This window comes from Urocampus carinirostris, chromosome 20, assembly GCF_059441175.1.
Source record: "Urocampus carinirostris isolate Australia breed hairy pipefish chromosome 20, RoL_Ucar_1.0, whole genome shotgun sequence".
In the NCBI taxonomy this organism is placed as follows: Eukaryota; Metazoa; Chordata; class Actinopteri; order Syngnathiformes; family Syngnathidae; genus Urocampus; species Urocampus carinirostris.
In genome coordinates this window covers 21,240,128-21,262,040 of record NC_142368.1, presented here as the reverse complement: position 1 = coordinate 21,262,040, position 21,913 = coordinate 21,240,128, and the positions used below count along the sequence as shown (strand labels likewise).

Sequence of the window (21,913 nt, the reverse complement as noted above, 5' to 3'; positions counted from 1 at the left end):
TATATTTTAAGACCGTATTCCGCAAAACCGCCAAACCCGCTCTCCAGAAAAAAACTTATTTTTCAGCGCATTTTATTTCACTGTATGACGTTAGATGATTTATAACATTTATAAAGTAAAAATGCTCGGGCCTGTGTCCCATATTAACAAAATACCACTTGTCTCTCTCCCACAGTTACTTAAAATCATTAAGGCTCAATTTGACTTTTTTTTTTTTTTTAATAAATAATGGTTTCAAAACAAGGTGCAAGCTGAGTTATTTTGTAAAAATGTCACAAAAAAACTGCAAACAGAACGTTTATGGGTATGTTTTCCTTCAGTGCAGTGGGCGTGCTAGAGAGAGAGGGGAGTGGTGCTATGTGTGCAGTGATCTGCTCACTACTACCACCCACCTAATCAACTTGCTCCGTGTGCTTGGCGGTCATTTTTGGCTGTTTACAATGTGTTCTTTGGGTTTTTATCAAAAAGTGTCTCAATAGTAAACATACAATATTTAATGAGCTTCCAAAAGAAGGATTCCTTAGCAACGTCCAGCAAAAACGGGTTTTTTTGGTGTGACACCTTGACTGTAAACTGTCATTGAAACTGTTCTCTTTTGGACCGAACAACCTGTAGTGTCAGTGTTGTTACGGCTATGCACGGGCCAAACTCGACTTTAAGCTCATGAGAATCTGGACGCTACAGAGGAAATGTACAAAAGTAGCATTTAATCTCCGTGCCATTTGTGCTCACAAAGAGAGCCATATCTGTCTTGCAAGCCATAAGTTCCCAACCCCTGGTATAACTCTTGGAGTAGATTGGGCCTAAAAAAAAGCCATTTGTCTAAAAACAGCTCTTGATTACACCTGCTGAATCGTCCTTTGTTTCTTTTTGTAATGCGTCCTCTATCTTTGCTCACAATATGTGTCCTGCAGTGTCAGCTATAATAGGTGGGAGCTGCACCCCAAAAGGGGGAAGAATTAAAGAAGATGCTGATCTGTGCTCTTCTTTAAGTTTTTTTGGACACCTACACACACAAACACAATTTGATACTCCCGCGTCACTTCCTCCAAGCTATTTTTATCGGCCTTTGTGTCTTTTTAGGAACGGCGTGGGTATACTGTGCTCTCGTGAGTCACCGAACGAGGGGGGGTTGGATGAATCCTGGGGAAAAGGAATCAAAATTGTGGTTTGCAAAAAAGACCCTGCAAGTCTTTCCTCGGTCATGTCTTGTGTGACAGTTTAAACTTTAATTTTAAAACTCAACGTGTTGTTTTTGTTGTGTCGCAGGTGAAAGCCAGCAAATCCGGCCACAGACGTGGATCCTCGCCGATGAGCCCTCTGAGAAGTTGGTATCTATCACCGGAAGGAACCGACAACTTTTTCGGAGGTTTGTTTTTAGCAAATTCATTTCATACACTCACTCTGGCGATTTCTTTGTGCTTTTTGTGAAATGCCATAAGAGGATGCTCAAGCCCTGTTTATCAGTAAAGCAGGCATTGGTGTCAAGGAGGTGATACAGGCTTTATGTCAATTGTTCAAAGGGACACTGTGAAATATTTGACAACTAAATGTTGCTGTTTTATGTAGTCTAACCGAATACGATTTCTACAAATCACAAGAAAGTATTCAAACTAGGGCGACTCAGTGACCAAACAATACCAATTTTCTTCTCATTTTTTGCCCAATCTTTTACACAGTTATTTTTTTTCAGGGTTTTTTTTCCGTTTTTTGGGTTTACCCGTAGCAGCAGAATGTGTCAGACCCTCTAGGTATGTTCATGTATTTTGTCTTATTTTCCCTAAATGAATGAAGATTATTTTTTTTAATAATACACACTGTTCCTTTAAGAATTGATATGTCAAGATCTGGCACTCCATTTCCCTCATTGTGGGCACCAACCTGAAGGAGTGGCTGTAGAACACCCAGAGTGCGTCTAATCTATTCAATATTTTTGGGAGACCCATTTATTTATTTATTTTTGGGGGTTTTTCATTTTGTGTTTGTCACCTGAAAACGAATGCCACAAAGTACAAGGCAGAATACAAACTTGTGACCAGACTGCACCATTTTCTCTTTTTTTATGCCAAGCCTTTTCCAAGGTTTTTTGTGTTGGGGGTGTAGCTCCCTCTAGTCAGCTCCCTCTAGTCGAGGCTCATGTTATGTAAGATAAATACAAATTTCTTGTCCTAGAAGCACATAAGGAAATGTTTATATGCAATCAATATTGTTTTTTTTTTTTCATGAATCAGGTTTTTATACCATTAAGGGGCACTAAATAGTATACAATGTTTCAGAAGTTCCGTGTTCTAATTTTATAATATTGTACATGTATGATTTCAAAAGCAAGTTCCACCCGTTTTCATCCATCTCTGTGAGTGTCAAGTTTAAAAATGCTGTCAATTGATATCTCTAAAGATCTGGCTTCAACTACCAACCACTCACGGTTTATTGAAATCAGACTAATGATTGCTCATTATTTTGTGATGTCATTTTTACTTGACAGCATTCTCAAAATGTCCAACTGAGTGATGCAATAAAATGGGAAAATATTGATTGCTTCTTAAATGTTATTTTTAAAACCCAAAATGACATGTGTGGACAGACTAGAAGCCTAGACAACAAATCATTATTGGGAATTCCTTTTTGTTGAATTTCACTCTATATTGTGCAGTCTCTTCAAAGAGTCTTTCTTTGCCCTGTTAAATGGCACCGAAAAAATGGACATAAATGCTGTGTAATGTCACCTGAAACACTAGAATTTCTGTCTGGTGCTGTCTTGTGGTATCTTCAGAAAGACCATTAAAACAAGCTAAGCTTTAGCAGTGATATCTCGCTTTTTATTTTCTAGGGAAAGGAGTGTCTGCCTTCAAGTGAGCTGGACACTAAATGAGGAAGGCAGAATGGGAAGCGACATCTGATGGTTTCTTCTTGAGTTTTTGTTTACACATCTTGCTCCACTTTGTCTGCAATGGCCATCATGGAATGTTTGGTTAAGGCGGCCTACAGTGCCGGGACTCTCTAAGTCTTTTGCCGGTCTTCTTCTCCTGCCTCCTTTCTGATAATCACAAATGGAAGCTCGCGAGTCTGCCTCTGGTGACCCCAAAAAGGAGGTGGGCAAGGAGAAGATGCCCCTACAAAGGAAGTGGGCGTCTGAGCCTTCAGGCACTGCCAAGCGAAGCACTTTCCCTGATCCGGACACAGGACATCAGGAGATACGTGGAAATTCTGGGGAGCGTCTATCCGGACCTTCATTGATTGGTGCTGTAGGAGGTCCACCATCATCTCAAGACCCCCGGGGGCCATTGGCTCAGGGTTTCCCGGGGGGTTATTCTTACCAGTTGAGCCAACCGTACCCTCAGCATCCGCAGACTGAACGCTTCCACTCAGGAGCTAAACCCCAACCAGGACTAGAGGCTCATGCCTGGCCCTTTGCCGGACAGTTGCCCTCAGAGGAACTGTACCCTGTGGGCCACCCAGGACACACCCACTCCCACAGGGCGGGAAGGTTCCCCCGGCAAAAATCTCCAAGTTTACCAAGCTCCTTTGTATCGTATTCCCAAATGGGTCCTGACCCAGGAGATGAGGGTTACAGCAAAAAAGATCAAAAACCTAAAAAGCCTGGAAAGTACATTTGTTATTACTGCGGCCGAGCCTGCGCCAAGCCCAGTGTCCTAAAGAAGCACATCCGTTCCCACACCGGCGAGAGGCCGTACCCTTGTGTGCCCTGCGGCTTTTCCTTTAAAACCAAGAGCAACCTTTACAAGCATCGCAAATCCCACGCTCATGCTATCAAGGCCGGACTGGTACCCTTTTCGGACCTGGCAGTTTCCCGTGGAGGTGACACGGATCAGGCGTCCCCTGGAGGCGAGGCCGAGGTCCAATCCGATGGTGAACAGAGTACCGACACAGATGAGGAAGGAGTGGATGAATCCATCATACTGACTGACAGAGACGGACCAATCACAAAAATCTCCTTTGAAGACAAAAGTCCAGGTAATCTGAAGTATTTTTTTTATTTGCATATTCTCAATCTTCCGGGTCATTTTAATCCACGAGGGATTAAAGGGGGTAGGGAAGGGCACTTCTAGGGTTATCTAAGATTCTAAAACAAATTCAAAAAGAACTTTTCTGTATTAAAAGGATGTAAATGTAATTATCAAATGATGGCAATTTTCTAGGATTTTACATGAGATTGATCTTTTATTCAGAAAGAAACACCATGAAAAGATTTAGGTAAGAAATTAACCCAATTAAGGTCAAAGTAGCATCCGAACTCCCTGGTTTAATTTGTTTGAAATGGGTTTTATCATACAAAACTAACCCAGTCCCCTAAATTGGGTTATGAGACATTTTGTTTTACAATAAAATCTATAGGACCATTTGTTTAATGCAACCCTAAAAACGAGGCCCCATAGTACAAAACCTTATGACCTGTGTCACTACTTACAAATGTGTCATTTTGTTTCAAACAAATCAACTAATTGAACAAATTATTCGGGGGAAAAAAATCTGTAAAATGGAATTGATTTAAGTGTTGATTTGTTTTTATAACCAACCTCTGTTATATTTTATGAAAGCGATTAATTCAGTATAATTAATGATTTGAAAAAAAAAACGCCGCCCTTATAGTATATCCCAAACCAGAAATGATTTGCACTGGTTAGGGTACTTTGCTGAAAACATTAAATTATATAGAGAGCACCTCTGTAAAAAATATTCTGATCCACTGCTATATTTCTAGATCTGTTACAATTTTCTGTTCTCTGCTCAAAATGAACTTGATAAATGCCAAATTTTGTTCAATATAAAAGGAATTAAACAACGTCACAAATTCATATTGTGCACCTATCTACAGTTTTCTTTTTTGAAAGAGTTCAACCTCTTAAGTTTCTGGAAGTGATCCTCTTCAGTCCCATTCTCAGGCTCTTCTGTCTCTTTGACTTTGTAGGTGGGGCAGAACCAGCGTATGCAGACTCGGCTGAGGAGCTGCCTTTGGGCTCCATCAAAGTGCCTATCTTGATTGTTCCTAAATCTGGAGGGATGGAATGTCCACCCTTCCAGGACATAAAAGCTTCCCACCACATGATGACGTCACTGGCCGGGAGAAGAGGGCGTTCTTTGGACGACTCTGCTTCAGTCAAACCACGTTTGGCTATGAGACTCAACAATAAGAAAGGCCTGAATTCGGACTGTACTGCAACACAATCGCTTAACCTCCTCAGTCCTCACAGCAAAGGCAGCACAGACTCTGGTTACTTTTCGCGTTCTGAGAGTGCGGAACAGCAGATCAGCCCTCCAAATACGAATGTTAAAACATATGAGGAGTTAATGTTTGGTCGGACTTGGTACTACAGACCCAACTCCAGATCGAGGCAATTTGTCACAGTAGCAAAGATATCTGAGGATCAAATCTGTTTACAAGAGGATGTAGGAATATCCAGAGATCCCAAACTTTATCCAAGCAGACCCAGTCAGAGCAGTCCAGGACTTTTGGAACCTCCTTCAGATTCAGGGCCTCTCATCCGGAGCAACTCTATGCCGACTTCTTCTCCCCCAAACCTCAGTGTCCCGCCGGGGATTCGAGGCAGCCATTCCTTTGACGAAATGATGACGTCTGATGATGTGTTTTACCAACCGGGTAAACGACTTCAAAGACAGAAGGCTATTGAACTCTCAGCCCACGAATCCCAAATGGGAGACTCTGAGGGTTCTGGATACTTGGCAAAGAGTTTAACTTTGTCCTTAGCTAAAAAAATTATTGAACGGACTTCAGGAGCTTCAGAGTCTGTTGCCTATTGTCCTTATGGTACTAAAATCAGCATGTCCGAAATAGCCACAAGGAAAAGACGGAAGGAGAAGAGTGTTGGGGATGAGGAGGACAGTCCTGATCACTGTGACAGCAGCTGCAGTGGTTCCATGGAAATGTCCGGAGACTATGTTAGTCTGGATGGGTCCAGGGGCACCCCTACTGGGAAGGGTTCCCTTCAGAGTGCTCACAGTCAGTCAGACAGCTTTGATACTTGTCCAAGCATGTGTTCTGAGGATGCAGCTCTGTTTACAGAATCAGAATGCAGGAAGGCAGCCGGAAACGTCATATCAGTGATCCAGCACACCAACTCTCTTAGCCGGCCAAATTCCTTTGAGAAGTCCGAGTCATTTGAGCAGTCAGGATATCATCCCTCAGGCCCGTCCAGCCAGTACTCCGAACAGTCAGACTCAGATATATTTGAAGACGCTTTGAGCCCAGAGTCGGCCATGCTAAGGACAGAGAGTATGGATCAGCAACCCCAGAGCGACAGCGATTTGACCTCGCTCTCTTCTTCATCGGCGGCAGCTTCTCCCGGACAACCTTACCCAGTCTCGCACAAACTAGTCCGCCAGCCCAACATACAAGTTCCCGAGATCAGAGTAACAGATGAAAAAGACACAGAAGCTCCAGTAGCCAAGGAGGTGGAAAAGCATCCCTTGCACGTGGAGGAGTTTCAGCTGCCTCAGAGGAGCGACACCCTTTCCCAGATGCCCTCAGAGAAGCTACCACCCAAAAAGAAGAGACTTCGCCTCGCAGACATGGAGCATTCATCTGGAGAGTCCAGTTTTGAGTCCACTTGCACTAGCCTGTCTCGTAGCCCAAGTCAAGAGAGCAACCTGTCGCACTCCTCTTCCTTCTCCATGTCATTTGACAGAGATGAAGGCCTCAAGGCTGTGTCACCCATTAAACAGGTACCACAACTTTAAAGCGTGTAAATTCAAGACACCAGTTCAGAGCCCTTTGTTTTTGCACGTATCCCACAGGACGACATATCCTCTGGCGGAGGAGCTAAGCCATCTGAGTTTCTCACGGTGCCTGGCAGTGGTCATTCCAGCCACCAGCAGCAGAGGGAGATGAGGAGGTCGTCGTCCGAGCAAGCGCCATACTCGCTCCCATCAGAGGTGCCTGAAATGCGCAGCAAGTCTTTCGATTACGGAAGCATGTCGTCGTCCAGACAGGGAGAGGTCTACACCAGCGCCTCCGCCATGAAGGAGCGCCGTCGTGGATTTCTCGTCCGACAGGTACCAGACATTTTATTATAGACAAGTTTATTTTGTTACGTGATCAAGATTGTAATTCACTTTGAATTTGGGTTTGATTGTTTGTGATTCTCCTTGCTCTCCTGATCTAAAGGTAGGGTGTGTCGATTGAGGTGTCTTAAATGTTGAATAATTTCTCTAATAAATAGGTGTTAACAATGCTTAACTGAGTTTAAAGAGTTCTTCTGCGCCTTCCACCGTGCTTATCTGCTATTTCTTTTTAACTTTAACAAATCTGTTCGGAGAGGAACACATTAAGAAAACGAAATGGGGGACAAGAGAGGAGGCGGGTGGAGAGTCATTTCACGCTTGTCCCTGCTTTTTTTTTGTGAGTGTAGCGTGAAAATGGTGAAAGTAAGAAAAAGCCTGTCGCCTGAGAAAAGTACATGCAGCATGGGGAGCTTGACATAGGCTCCAATGATGACACAAGCCGTAAGATGGGAGCAGTGAGTAAGAAAGTTCCAAATTCCGTACAGCACCTTTAAAGCACAGTACTTGCTTTCCTTTTAACTACACTGCAAACAAATTAATCTAGGCCCATTTGATTTGTTTCAAGTATTATTTGTCTTATTATATTTTTAACTTGTTTTTTGTATTGTACTTCAGTTATAGACAGTTAATAAAATAAAATAGATAATCTGACATGGGGAATTAAAAATACTGTATTTTCCAGACTACATGTATGAGGATACTTTTCTGTACTACTAACTAATATACACATATTTATTATATACACCATGTTTTCCATGAAAAAGTCACACTTGTTTTAATTAATCAATTGATAAATAAAATATATATAAAAGTATAGACAAGACAATGAGAAGGTTAGAAACAATTATATTTTTTGATAAGTATATATATCCTTCAAACTTAGCTTTCATCAAAGAATGGAAGTTCTTTGACGAAAACTTTTAAATGGTAGTGTATATTTAACATATTGTTTTTTTTCACATTTTTATTCTTCTACACATTTTTACCTTTCTAATTGGTCCTGCTTGGCGCTGATGGGACAAGCTGCACTGTTGTTAATGGCCATTTAGACCATTGATTCATAAGGCTGACCTAAAAACTCAAAATTTGCCTAAAATTCCAAAGTGCACTTTATTATCCGGTGTGCTTTATAGACAAGAAATACGGTAAATAAAATCTAAATAAATGAATCAATTTATTTTAGTTGTGAACTTAGATATTCTTATGTTTATGATCTCTGCGGCACAGTTCTGAGGTCATGGGATCAAACCTTCCTGTCTGGAGTTTGCATGTTCTCCCCGTACTTGTGTGGGTTTCCTCCGAGCACTCTGCTTTCCTCCCACATTCCAAAAACATGCATGTCAGGGTAATTGGCCGGTCCAAATTGTCCCTAGCTGTGAATGAGCGAATGAGTTTTCTGTCTCTGCGTTGGCAACCAGTTCAGGGTGTCCCCTGCCTACTGCCTGAAGATAGCTCGGATGGGCTCCAGCACCCCCGCGACCCTACTGAGGATAAGCGGTGCAGATAGATGGATGGATGGATGGAAAAATTGATGAAAATTGTTTATAATTTTCTGACTTTTTTAAAAACCAAACCTCACTCTCACTGTAGTTTTAATTTAATGTGCCTTATAGTCCGGTGCGCCTTATATATCTCATGACGGAATATTTGAAGGTAAGGATGCCTCGGGGTCTGGCATCGGAGGCAGCAAGAGGTGTAAGTAAGTGAAACAATGAGTATTAACATATTTTATATTTTAAATTAATATCGGTTGAATCAACTTATCATTGTTACCAACGTAGCTCTCCAGGAGAAAGAGGGTTTGTACGGGTATTTGAAATAATTGAAAATGCTTGGATCTTAACGTTGTGTTTTCAAGGATTAAAAAGTACCTGAATTTTGAGTGAAGTGCTTGTAAATGCCTGAAATTGTTGCCATGTTTCTTAACAAGTCTATATAATAATTATGCTGTCATTGCTCTCTGATGGCTTTGCTTTGCCACTGCATTTCTTTCCTCGTGATTAACATTAGTTTTTATGGCATTTTCCCGTGAAGCGTCATTGCCCCCTACAGGTTGTGCCCAGGAGGACACATGCTACACATAAACACGGCACGTTTAAAAGAGCATTAGTACAAGGATTATGTTTGAATTATGGACATTTATAATGGGCTATGCAAAAAATTAAGGTATTAATTTCCAGTGTTAAATTTCAATAGGAAGAATTTCCCTACAACTGCAAATATGAGCTCATATTACTGTCATTATCAGACATGGGACCAAGTCACACATGTGCAAGTCTCAAGTAAGTCTCAAGTCTTCACCTTCAAGTCCCAAGTAAGTCCCAAGTATTTTTTTCTTGGGCAAGTCAAGTCACAAGTCAAGTCCCGAGTCTTAGATTGCCAAGTCCAAGTCAAGTCACAAGTCATAAAAACAGCGACTCGAGTCGACTCGAGTCCAAGTCACTAAGTCTCAAGTCCCCATGTCTGGTCATTATTACGCAACACCCATTCAGGAGAGATTTGTCTCAAAGATATTTACACACATTTTGTCCAGATCCACAAATATCTTCATCTTTTCTCAAGATCTAAAAATCATATGTCTTGATATATGCACTCTAAAGATTAAAATCTCATATGTGAATTGCGAATATATTCGTGGATCTGCAGAATGCATGATTCACACCAGATTTCTACTTTTAATGTTACAGGAGAAATAGAAAAATTGGCTTTGAAAGTCCTTAAAAGTGCTTGAATTTGGCCATGAAAAAGGTGTACGAATCTTGGCGAAGGTCAAAGATCCTTATTGAGCACTGATAAGGGGGTTGGTTGGTTGGTTGGTTGGTTGGTTGGTTGGTTGGTTAGTTGGCTACCTTAGACAACTGGGTTCGTAGGGGCACGCTTCTGTGGTGTGTCTTGGGCAAGTACAGCCTGGCAGCACCCAACCCTCTCGAGGCCAACATATGTTTCTACCCGGGTACTTAGCTCAAAAAGTACTTTAGCCTGGTACATTAATGTAAGAAGGATGAACACCTGTCATTTGGCTTAACTAATCTTATTTACTGATGGATCAACATCTACTTGACATTTTATTCCATGCAGGCCTCCCTGAGTGTCTATTCAGAGGCAGTCATCCAGGAACCAGGAGGATCTGAGCTGCCAATTAAACAGGAGAGTGTGGAACAAGGGGCGTGGCTTGGCCTAACAGGACCCCCACAGAGAAGCGTCAACATGACCAGCCGAACCCAAATAGTTGGCAATACTGTTGGCGGTAAGTTACACAAATATTCACTGAAGGGTCACATTAGCCGTCTTGAAATAATTCAGTTGCAGTGGGGGGGCCGTCAGAGTCTGCAAGGCCTTCTCTCCTCGCCTAACCATGTGATGTTCATTATAGTTTAGCTTATAATACTTTTTGAATAATTCTAAATTGTTTGTCCACTTCCTTTATTTCCTTCATAGCGCACTTGTAAAACCATTAGAGCTTTGTTTTGTACTAACAAGCCCAGAATATTCTGTTTAGTTTAGTTTATTTGTTTTATTGTAATAAAAACCTCTTACCCTTCACTCCAGCGCTCGTCTTACTACCAGGATGTTGTTTCGAAACATTGTGGGAGAAAAAATCTCTCCTCCTTCATCGCATAAGTTACTCATTTGATTGTGGCCTACTTCAGCTCTGACCAACTCCAGAGATGCACTTTTTAGCAGCTGCGGTTACATTCAGCTAGCTCATTATCATTATACATCATCCTGGCACTTGCCAAAATGCCTCTTTGCTTACGTCAAAGAAGATTTAAGTAGTGTTGAAAATATTGCAAAGTGTAATTTTTATGGGAATCTATAGTGCGCCTTTTTAAATTCTAAAGTCTCAGCTTCCTTCTATGATACCGCAAACTCTTGTCACTCTAAATTACTGTGACAAAAAAATCTTGAAGAGCAGTTACCGCTACATCTCAAGTAAACTTAATATATTCATTACTTGGGTTATGCAAATGTTGCCTTTCAAGAACATAGTACTGTTCCCTCTTTGTTTGGGGGATTAGTGACAGCTCAAGTTGAGAGTCACCCTCTTATCACAGAGCCAAATCTGTTGCCAGGAAAGTCCATACAAATAAAACATTTTTTCAAGATCCAAAAACATAAAACCTCAAAAAATCTACTGAGGTCTGGTTCAAGACATCTGACTCAAGTCGAGGGATGTGGTCATCTTAACATGTGGTTTTGTTCTTCACAGTTCTGGGTGCCCATCAGCAGCATGTGCTCCAGCAGAGTATCAGTGAGGACAGTCTGCAGGATGAACCTCAATACAGCAGGTAAAAGCATCCAAGAGAAACTGTTTGTTCCCTCATACTAAAAGCTATTTTCTCTGTAGCAGGCCTTTGCAATATCGCCTTCAGACTCAAGGCTCTTCCTCTGAAGGAGAGTACTCAGGTATCGAGGTAAACAGGGAAGTCGTGCAACAGCATCTGAGTGGTCCTCCATTCCTTTCCTACCAACAGTCAGCGTTGTTCTGGAGTCAGGAGGTCAGTCCAGGTTCTAGACAACGGCTGACCCTCCAGGCCCAGCAGCAACTTCAGAAGCTCCAAATCCGATCCCCGGCTAATTGGTCTGGGAAGACCGCACTCCACAAACAGTTGCTCCAAGATCAGGTACCACACAACGGAGGATCAGAAACGTCCAGTTCCCCAATGAATCCTCTATTCCAAGAGCAAACTATAGTCCCTTGCTCATCTAAACTGACATCTAGCGTCCCAACTGGGGTACTGCAGCAGAACCAAACCATCTTTGCCACCCAGAACCTTGGCTCCCACAATTCTCTGCCTTTGCTGGTACCAGTTCGCATCCAAACTCACGTGCCATCGTACGGTAGTGTGATGTATACTAGTGTTAGCCAGTTGGTAACTCATGGTCAAAAGAGAGGCTTTGTCGGACAACCCAGAGCTAACAGCAGTGACATATTCTCACCAGATGGTGTTGTGTGTGTCAGTGAAACTCCTGGAAACCTTGTGGGAGGGCCAAGTGGTGCCGGATTTAACCTATCACACTTCCTGGGACAGACTGACGGAACAGTATTTCGCTCCCCCCATTGGAAGTCTTCAGCTTGCGGCCCCAACACTGGAATTCCTCTGTCGCTAACGTCTGGTACAATATCCACCACGGATGCCTCTGGGTCTGGCGTCGGAGGCAGCAAGAGGATGCTTTCCCCCGCTAGTTCCTTGGAGCGCTTCATTGAAAACAAGCAACAGAAGAGAGTAAAGGAGGAGAGGATGTTTGGGCAGATGGTTAAGGAGTTGAGTGCTGTGGAGCTAAGCGGCACTAACACACTTGAGGAGGGACCCAGTTCCGACAATTGTGAGAGGATGTCCTCTTCACCTCCACTTGGAGACTTCCCTTCTCCAGAAAAGATCACGATTCCTGTCCGTTCTTCTGCACGCCACCGACCCGACGTTCCCCGACTGGAAAGCTTTACTCCTCCTCTCCAAATCATCACTGACTCCTCACCTTTGTCGTGTGGCCGAGATTCCCCTGAAGAGCTGGATGTGGACGAGTCCCACTCCAGCCCTAAGTCAATGATCCCCTCCAACAATGAAGACGACACAAAACATCTTCTGAATAAAGTCCCAGAAAATGTGTTTGTCCAGTTACCCGCCCACCAAAGTCCAGGACTTCCCAGAGCAACTGGACCGACTCTGCTGCTCACTGAGGTGTCCGACGCCCAGCACTTTTTTCAGTTCCCAAGCCTGCGCACCAACTCAAGGGTCAGCTGGTGTTTCCTCAACTACACTAAACCGAATAGTGCTCAGGCTGAGCCACAGAGGTCCATCTACAGTTCCTGGTGCGTCAGCTCCTACAACCCAAACCCTCTAAACCTCAGCACCAAAGCTGCATTGGGCCTACTAAGGTCCAGACAACGACGGGACACCGACCTCCTCTACGCTACGGCCGCGTTGACTCCACCGAGTTCAGGAAAATTGGTGTCATCTGTCGCATGGAAGCTCAGGTTTGATCAGGTATGCATTCGGTGCAAAGTTGACAATCAAAATACATGAATTAACGATGACACACTTGAACTTTTCAGCTAAAACCAGAACTGATGCCTGTTGACATGAGGCATTTTAGAAGAAAGATAAAGGATGTGTCTTTGTGGGAGCGTCCAAAGGAGGAACGTATGGAGAAGGACGTGTCAATCAAACAGGCCGCTGCTGAGCCAACTCGTATCAAGATCTTTGAAGGAGGGTAAGAAGATCAGTCCTTTTTTGAATAAGCCAGTAATGACTTGTAGAAAGTGGTTGGATAAATAGACAAATATTTAAAGAACAGGATGGATCTGCACGCTAAATGAAAAATCAAGACTGCCGACTTATAAGTGAACTTAAGACATCTGCTAAAAGCGACATTCACGTTTCTTCTATGTGAGTCAGACGCAGAGAAATCTGCGATAGATATCACTGCACAAAAACAGCTGGCTTGCCATTGTTCTTTTACTCACAAGCTTTTTCCTCAGGGTCTTTGTGCATTTCTCCAGTTTCATCGGGGGGTCCTAGGTTTTTGACTGAGATCCTTTCCCATGGCAGCCCCAATTCGCACATAACTTTATAACTGACCTAAAGCAGTCCTTAAGTATTAAGTCTCCAGTCTTGAAGATTTGAAAGAAGCTAACATTAGTCCACCAACCTGATCATGAATCAAATCATTCATCCCATCACATTATCTACACCGCTTATCCTCTGTAGGGTCGCGGGGGTGCTGGAGGCCATCCCAGCAAATCTGTTTTATTCATGCAAAGAAAATATCCAAAGTAAGTCATAGTGTCAAAACAGAACCCTTCATTTACCCCAATAATTCAGGGTAGAGTACACAGAAACCACGTGAGAGAAAATAGTCGAATGGAGCTCATCCATGCCAACTTTAGTAGCTTCCATACGTGGTTCAGCTCCATTTGAGTACCCTTAGTTAAAGCAGTCTCCAGTGCAGCCTCCTTCTTCCATCCGTGCATATATTTGCTAATTGCTACTTTAGTATTATCTCTGGAATCACTTTGAGGATCATGATGGCAATTTTGACAAATATTAGTTGTGTCCACAACTTTATACTCATCGGTGGGCAACCCAGTCCTTGAGGGCCGCATGTTCTGCAGGTTTTGAAGGTTTGTTTTCTTCAACTCGGCTTATACAAATTATCAGTTTGTTACCAAGCTGGCATGATCTTGTTAACGATCTTGGTGATTGGAATCACCCAGGTTAAAGAAGAGAAACCTCCCAAAGATATGCAGGACGTGCAGCCCTCGAGGACAGTGTTGCCCACCTCTGTCTTAACTAATGAATCAGGACCCACAAGTTGGTCACAGACTGGGTCAAGTAGTAAATACGTTCAGACCATCATCATTTCACCAGTTCAGATGCTGGCATCTTCCTTTATTTAATAAATGGACTCAGCTGTACAAACGTATTGTCTTTCCAAAGACAACCTGGTCCTGAATCCCGGCAATACCTTCCTGAGGGGAAGTCTCCCTCTTGAGTCAGACACTGTCGGAACGTTTTGGACCTTTTCCAGAGTTCCACACTGACCGACAACAGACGGAAATTTTTGCTCTGTGACACATATCCTGATGCTTGAGGTCTTTAAATAAGTTTCACGTCTGAGGAAGGAGCAGAAAACATTTATTGTTTACATTCTTCAACTTTGCATAGACTAAGTACTGTTTGGGTTCGATGAGGGATGCTTAATAGAACGTGTTTTCGGACTCTTCCTAGTACAGTGATCCACTCTTTGCGAAGTTCTCTATCATGTTTCACAAAGCACATGTTTGCACATGTTAGCACAAAATTGACCATGAGCGAACAAGCGTACCAATGCTAACGTAAATTTATTTCCGTTACAGGTACAAGTCCAATGAGGACTACGTGTACGTGCGAGGACGCGGTAGGGGGAAGTACATCTGCGAGGAGTGCGGAATCCGTTGCAAGAAGCCAAGCATGCTCAAGAAACACATCCGCACGCACACCGATGTGCGACCCTACGTCTGCAAATTCTGCAATTTTGCCTTCAAGACCAAAGGTGAGGCGTACTTATCACTCACGAGGCCTCTGGTCTGGCAACACATTTTTTCTTAACCCTTTATCGACGAAATATCACACAGGTCGCCTGGAATCTTTTTGTTATTTTGGCGATGAAAGAGTCAAACTCAGGTTACGAGTGATTACTTGTTCCCGTTTTTGTTTTCCAGAACCACCCAAACTTGAAATATCTGGCAATATCGACCATTCCTATGTTAAGACAATGTCATAACAGTTTAAAACGAAAAAAAGAAACAAAAAACGCACTTGTTTTTTTTCAAAATTATAACAAAGTAGAGTCTGGAACTAAACACACAAACTGGAAATGTGATACATAGATTATATATACATTTGTACTTGTATATGTATATTATATAATATATAGTCACTATTTTTCACCATGACTAGACGTTTTATGGTCCGGTGTGGTATATTGTAAAGCAATTCCTGGAGACAGAAACCAAGATCATACATGACCCATACGTACCCAAATTCATTGCTCCTTTGAAAACTGAAATGTTCACAGGATTCAAATGTTTTTATGGGTTACAGATAACAAAAATGCTTTTCAAAATGCTTAGCTTTGTTAATGAAAGGGTTAACAAGCTGTTATTGTATGAAACTGAATGTAAAGACTTGCTTTAAATTATGTGACTGATTCCCCATAAACTGGAACTTCACAATAACTCTACCAATGACAATCTACTTGAATGGAAATTGGCTTTTTGACGTATAGTGCGATCAATAGCACTCATTGTGTTGAATTTATTGTGTATATCCTTTTGTACATCTAGGCAATCTCACCAAGCACATGAAATCAAAAGCTCACCTGAAAAAGTGTCTGGAGTTGGGCGTGTCCACGTCCTCTGTAGACGACGGAGAGGCCGACGATGCGGGTAACGCCGGCTTTATTCTTGTCAATGTGAAACCACAAGGGTTTTATTGTTTATTTTTGTTTTTTTTAGGGTATAGTCCTATATAGGTATCAGTTGTAAGTGCGGATACCAACCTTAATTTAAGTTAGCAATCCTTGCTATTGGGGCCAATACAGTATAGGACTCTCTCTAGTACATACTGAAACTGCAACCCGCGGGGTCCATACAGCCTGGCCTGGCTTTTGAAACCTAAAGACCTAGAAATTCGCTTCTTTTTTTGACATTCACAGAGATTTATGGCGGTTCAGATTAAATCATCCAACGGGCTGGATCCAACCCGCGGGCTGTAGGTTTGTCTGTGCCATTTACTGTACCAGTTGAAATACTACATTTCTTGAATCTGTAAAAATTTGTATTTTATTTTACATTAAAGTAGGGTTTGGTGAATACGCATTGGAAACTGGTGGTGTTCGGTAGCTCCATCAGGGTTAAGAACCTCTGCGATAGTGCAATAGGTGTTTGATATCTGACTTGGTAGTCATATAGCATTCGGGCACTACCATGTGGTATGCTGTGATCACGGCAGTGGACAGGAAATAAGTACATAGAGTAATCAACACTGCCTAAAAGAAATCAGCTGCTCTCTGCCCAGTCTAGAAGATATTGCTGGCTTGCGATACCATAGTAAAGCCTACAGCATTATAAAAGACACTCCCCCCCCCTCTGGTAGGCGCTACAGGTCCCTCAAAACAAGGAAAAACAGGCTCAGAGACAGCTTTTCCCCCAGGGCCATCACCACCCTAATTGAGCACACGAAACTGTGAAAACATATCTAATTGTTTTTTTGTTTGCTTTTTTTATTTTGCTGCTGCTAAATGAAATTGAAAATCAATAATATTGCACGAAACTGAAAATATATACCTTGTGACTTATCCTGTTTTTTTGTAGCTGCCAAATGTTATTGGACTTCTTTTTATGTCACTATTGTTACGATGCAATATTCTTTTTCATTAGCAAATATTGCACTATTATTACAACGTAGGCCAGACTCTAAGCACTATGTTGTAAAAATAATATCTGCCTTTTATCATGATAGTTCTCTTTGTAATCTTTAAAACATGTTTACCCTGGAGTGTCATGTCTAATCTCATTGCATACAATGTTTCACATTGTTGATATCAATGACAATAAAGACAATTCAATTCACTTGTGCCTGCTAGCTAGTGCTTAGCTTACCAAGGATCTGGTGTCTGTTCATTTGCTTCCCACAGACATTGGCGAGGAATCGGGTGTGCAGCGCAAGGCCCTGGCAGACCACCAATTCTCAGACGTCGATGACTCCGAGGAAGACGGCGACGAGGTGGACGACGAAGACGACGAGGACGAGGACTACGACGGGGACTCCACCCCGAGGACATTATCTCGTTCGGCCAGCCCGCATGGTGTTCCCGTCATGGCGGCCGCGTCGCAACTGTCGCCGCCGCTTTTCGGATACTTTACCACCGTGCCCAGCATCCGCATCACAACGCAGGAAGGGGCGGGGCAGCTGCCGACAGCGCCCCCCATGGACCAAGACCGGGATTTCCCTTCACCGTCCTCCCGTCTTTCCTCACCTGGACAGGACTCTTCAGGCTGCCCGTCACCCGTTTCGCCTTGTTCTTCGCCGTCCGCCCGCCAGTATCTGTCACCGCCCGGGGACTTACCCCAGCGTGACGCGTTTCCGACACGCCATCTGTCGCCCAAGAGGGACTTTGGGGGGTGTCGGCGCGAGATCTCCCCCAGGAGGGGGCGTCTGTCTCTACTCGCTCCTCTGCCCCGTCCTACGTCTCCTGGAAAGCGGGACCTGTCGCCACGGGGACGTCACAAGGCCATGATAAGACCCAACTCCCCGCGGCGTGGACTTCATCAGCACCTCCTCCTGCATAGGTGAGTCTTAAAGGGGCGGGCACAAAAATCTCTCACTTTTTGGAAAAAATTACCGTTTTGAAGTCTATGTGAATTGTGTAGATCCATGGAGAATATGTTTTGAGGGGCTGATGGAGTTTCAGAGTGTCTGGCTAATTAAACATTTTTTTTTCATTTCAAATAAAGGCTTAGTGTGTCATATTTGACCACAAGATGGCATTTTATTGTCTAATGCGAACAAAAGCCTGTGCAAAGAGCACATTGTAGCAGCAAGATGCCAGACAAACGCGGTGGCTTTTAAGTAGTGGTTTCACTATGAAAAAAAATACAAATTTAATTTTCTTTTACTGAATTAAATTTGTATGTACCACTAGAAGGGGCGCTCGTTTGACCTCTGCAACGTCTTTTTTTAACTGTCCTATAATAAAGTGAAACTGCACCTCGACTACATTAGGGGGCAGTAACACAATAATTTGGGGGGAGCATGAGGGGTTCTCTTCCAAGGTTGGGGGGGGCATGATATAAAGTAATTGAGAAGCACTGCTTTATAGTTATATAACATGAAAGAGGGGAAAATAAACTATATTTTCAATGTTACTATTAATGTATTTATTGCACGATTTTTTTTATGTTACTGCGTAAAAAAAGTCCTACTGTCGTGTCATCTGTATGATACTGAGCTAAACCACCAACGAATGAGCATGACCACCGAGGAGATGTAAATTAAGCTTTAATTTCTTCTCCTTATGGTGAAAACTGCAACAGTACAATACAATGCATTGCCAATGAGTTTGCTAAAAAACAAAACACATAAACTTTACATAAATACGAACTATTTTAAGATAAAATTGTTTATACATCAAATAAACAATTTTTTAAAAATCAATATGGATGGAGATGGATTGGACATCCAACAGTCCTGTCAGCCATTGTTTATCTGTTTATGTTGAGGTGACAGAACCAAAAGTGATGCAGGAATCCAGAACCAGCATTATTTTGCAAACACTTTTCCACTTAAAGCTGAAATCACATTAACTTATTTATTTAAGGAAAACAATTTCCTTATCAGCAAGACACACAGTTTTTGTTGTTTAGAACTCAATCCTGTTGGTTGTTTTTCAGTCAGCAGAGCGGCTCTCGAGCCCTGCGGTCGGCTCAACTGGCCGAGCTACTGAGTCAGGCCGACTTGGGCAGCGGAGGACAGCGCAGATCTGCAGACATGGACACGGTAATCCCTAAAAAATTACCTCTTGGCCAGGGGCGTAGATTTGCTCTTTACATTGGTGGGGACCGAATGATAACAAAATTCCCCTTCTCCCGAATTTCCCCCACTATCAAGTCAAGTCATGTTTATTTGTGACGCCCTCAAACACAAGAAGTCTCAAAGGGCTGCACAGACTACATAATATTACAGACTACCGACTATTATGACACCATCCCCTGATCTAAAACCTACATGAGAGCAAGGAAGTATTCAAAAACCTCAGCATGAGGAAAATGAAGACACCTTGAGAAGGGACCGCACATGTGGTAATCCCCCTTCCAGGATGACCAGGCTGCAATGGATGTTGCAATAACAAATAATACACAGATATTGTCAACATGAAATATACAGGACTGTCTCAGAAAATTAGAATATTGTGATAAAGTTCTTTATTTTCTGTAATGCAATTAAAAAAACAAAAATGTCATACATTCTGGATTCATTACACATCAACTGAACTATTTTAAGCCTTTTATTATTTGAATATTGCTGATTTTGGCTTACAGCTGAAAAAAACTCAAAAATCCTATCTCAAAATATTAGAATACTTCCTCAGACCAAGTAAAACAATAATTTTATAACAGCAAAACTAAATCAAACATTTGAAAATGTCCATTGATGCACTCAGTACTTGGTTGGGAATCCTTTTGCACGGATTACTGCATCAATCCGGCGTGGCATGGAGGCAATCAGCCTGTGGCATTGCTGAGGTGTTATTGATGCCCAGGATGCTTCGATAGCGGCCTTCAGCTCATTTGCATTTGTAGGTCTGGTGTCTTTCATCTTCTTCTTAACTATACCCCACAAATTCTCGATGGGGTTCAGGTCAGGGGAATTAGCAGGCCAATCAAGGACAGTGATGCCATGGTCAGTGCACCAGTTACTGGTGGTTTTGGCACTGTGGGCAGGTGCCAGATCATGCTGGAAAATGAAATCCTCATCTCCATAGAGCTTTTCAGCAGATGGAAGCATGTAGTGCTCTAAAATCTCTTGGTACACAGTTGCATTTACTCTGGACTTGATGAAACACAGTCGACCAACACCAGCAGCTGACATGGCTCCCCAAACCATTGCTGACTGTGGGAACTTCACACTGGATTTCAAGCAACTTGGATTTTGCTCCTCTCCAGCCTTTCTCCAGACTCTGGCGCCTTGACTTCCAAATGAAATGCAAAACTTGCTTTCGTCTGAAAAGAGGACTTTGGACCACTCTGCAACTGTCCAGTGCTTCTTCTCCATAGCCCAAGTCAGACGCTTCTTCCGTTGTCTTGAGTTCAGAAGTGGCTTGACCATGGAAATACGGCTATTGTAGCCCATTTCCCGGACACGTCTGTGAACTGTGGCTTTTGATACCTGGACTCCAGCTTCAGCCCACTGTCTTTGAAGCTCCCTCAAATTCTGGAAGCGGCTCTTCTTCACAATTTTGTTAAGGCTGCGGTCATCTCTCTTGGTTGTGCAGCGTTTCCGGCCACATTTTTCCCTTCCAACAGACTTTTTGTGGATATGCTTTGAAACTGCACTCTGTGAACAGCCTGCTCTTTGAGAAATTTCTTTTTGTGTCTTACCCTCCTGATGGAGGGTATCAATGATGGTCCTCTGGACAGCAGTCAGATCAGCAGTGATTTAGTTAACTGAACCAAGCTGAGTCTTTTTAAGGCTCAGGAAACCCTCGCAAGGTGTTTCGAGTTAATTAGATGATTCAGGTGATTAGTTGAATAGCCTACTTGTATACTTTTTCATGATATTCTAATATTTTGAGATAGGATTTTTGAGTTTTCTTAAACTGTAAGCCAAATTCAGCAATATTAAAATAATAAAAGGCTTGAAATAGTTCAGTTGATGTGTAATGAATCCAGAATGTATGACATTTTTGTTTTTTTAATTGTATTACAGAAAATAAAGAACTTTATCACAATATTCTAATTTTCTGAGACAGTCCTGTATTCTGTCATGAGATATATTTATCATATATAAGGCGCACCGGACTATAAGGCACATTAAATTAAAACTACAGTGAGAGTGAGGTTTGGTTTTTAAAAAAGTCGGAAAATTATAAACAATTTTCATCCATTCATCCAGAACTTTATCACAATATTCTAATTTTCTGAGACAGTCCTGTAGGTCATTCATAAGCTATAGAACTGGGGTCGGAAACCTATGGCTCGCAAGCTGCAGTTTGAAATATATCCACCTGATGTCGCCAAAGCCAGGCCCCATTCACAAATATACTGTAGCTATATTTCTTTAGCTGTCTGTCTTTTTCTATCTTTGTTTTCCTTTCTCTCTCTCTGTATCTGTCTCTTTTTCTCTGCCTCTCTTCCTTTGTTTTTCTCCCGCTTTCCCTTTCGTACTCGTAAATTAAACTGGCAGGTGATGTTGACTCTCCATGCGTGATTTGGGGATCTGCATATCCGCCGGTAACCAACGCAAAAAGTCTTATTTGTTCATATGGACATAAAAACAAGCGCCCCCTTCGTATTTCTTTTTCTCTCTCTTTCTCTCTTTTTTGTCTTTCTCTATTTAATTCTGTCTCTCATTCTCTTTCTTGCTTTGACTCTTTCTCTGATTTTCTTTCCCTTTTTTCTTTTTCTATGTCTTTTTGTCTCCCCTCTTTTTCTCTTCTCCCTTTCTCTTTCCCTCGCACTATCTCTTATTTTTCTCTTTCTTTGTCTGTCTCTCTCTCTCTTTGCCTCTTTTGCTTTATTTATTTCTCTTTCTCTATCTCTATCCCTCTATTTGTCTCTGTCTTTCATTTTATCTTTCTTTCTCTTTTCTTCTTTATTTGTCTCTCTAGT

The 21,913-nt window shown here is 42.3% G+C and overlaps 1 protein-coding gene across 3 annotated transcripts in view; it reads left to right on the top strand.

Moving 5' to 3' along the window:
- The window catches only part of hivep2a (HIVEP zinc finger 2a), a 112,423-nt gene that overhangs the window by 84,479 nt on the left and 6,031 nt on the right, over positions 1-21,913 (top strand). For 2 of the 3 annotated variants that reach the window (XM_088324641.1, XM_088324642.1), the window contains 12 exons: positions 1,270-1,369; positions 2,831-3,975; positions 4,931-6,702; positions 6,775-7,032; positions 10,120-10,288; positions 11,252-11,330; positions 11,390-13,028; positions 13,097-13,254; positions 14,900-15,075; positions 15,869-15,970; positions 17,221-17,875; positions 18,977-19,082. In XM_088324641.1, the coding sequence (XP_088180767.1) occupies positions 3,051-3,975; positions 4,931-6,702; positions 6,775-7,032; positions 10,120-10,288; positions 11,252-11,330; positions 11,390-13,028; positions 13,097-13,254; positions 14,900-15,075; positions 15,869-15,970; positions 17,221-17,875; positions 18,977-19,082 (6,039 nt within the window). In that variant the 5' untranslated portion in view covers positions 1,270-1,369; positions 2,831-3,050. The remainder of the gene's footprint in view (positions 1-1,269; positions 1,370-2,830; positions 3,976-4,930; positions 6,703-6,774; positions 7,033-10,119; positions 10,289-11,251; positions 11,331-11,389; positions 13,029-13,096; positions 13,255-14,899; positions 15,076-15,868; positions 15,971-17,220; positions 17,876-18,976; positions 19,083-21,913) is intronic. The other variant, XM_088324643.1, reaches the window with a different exon arrangement.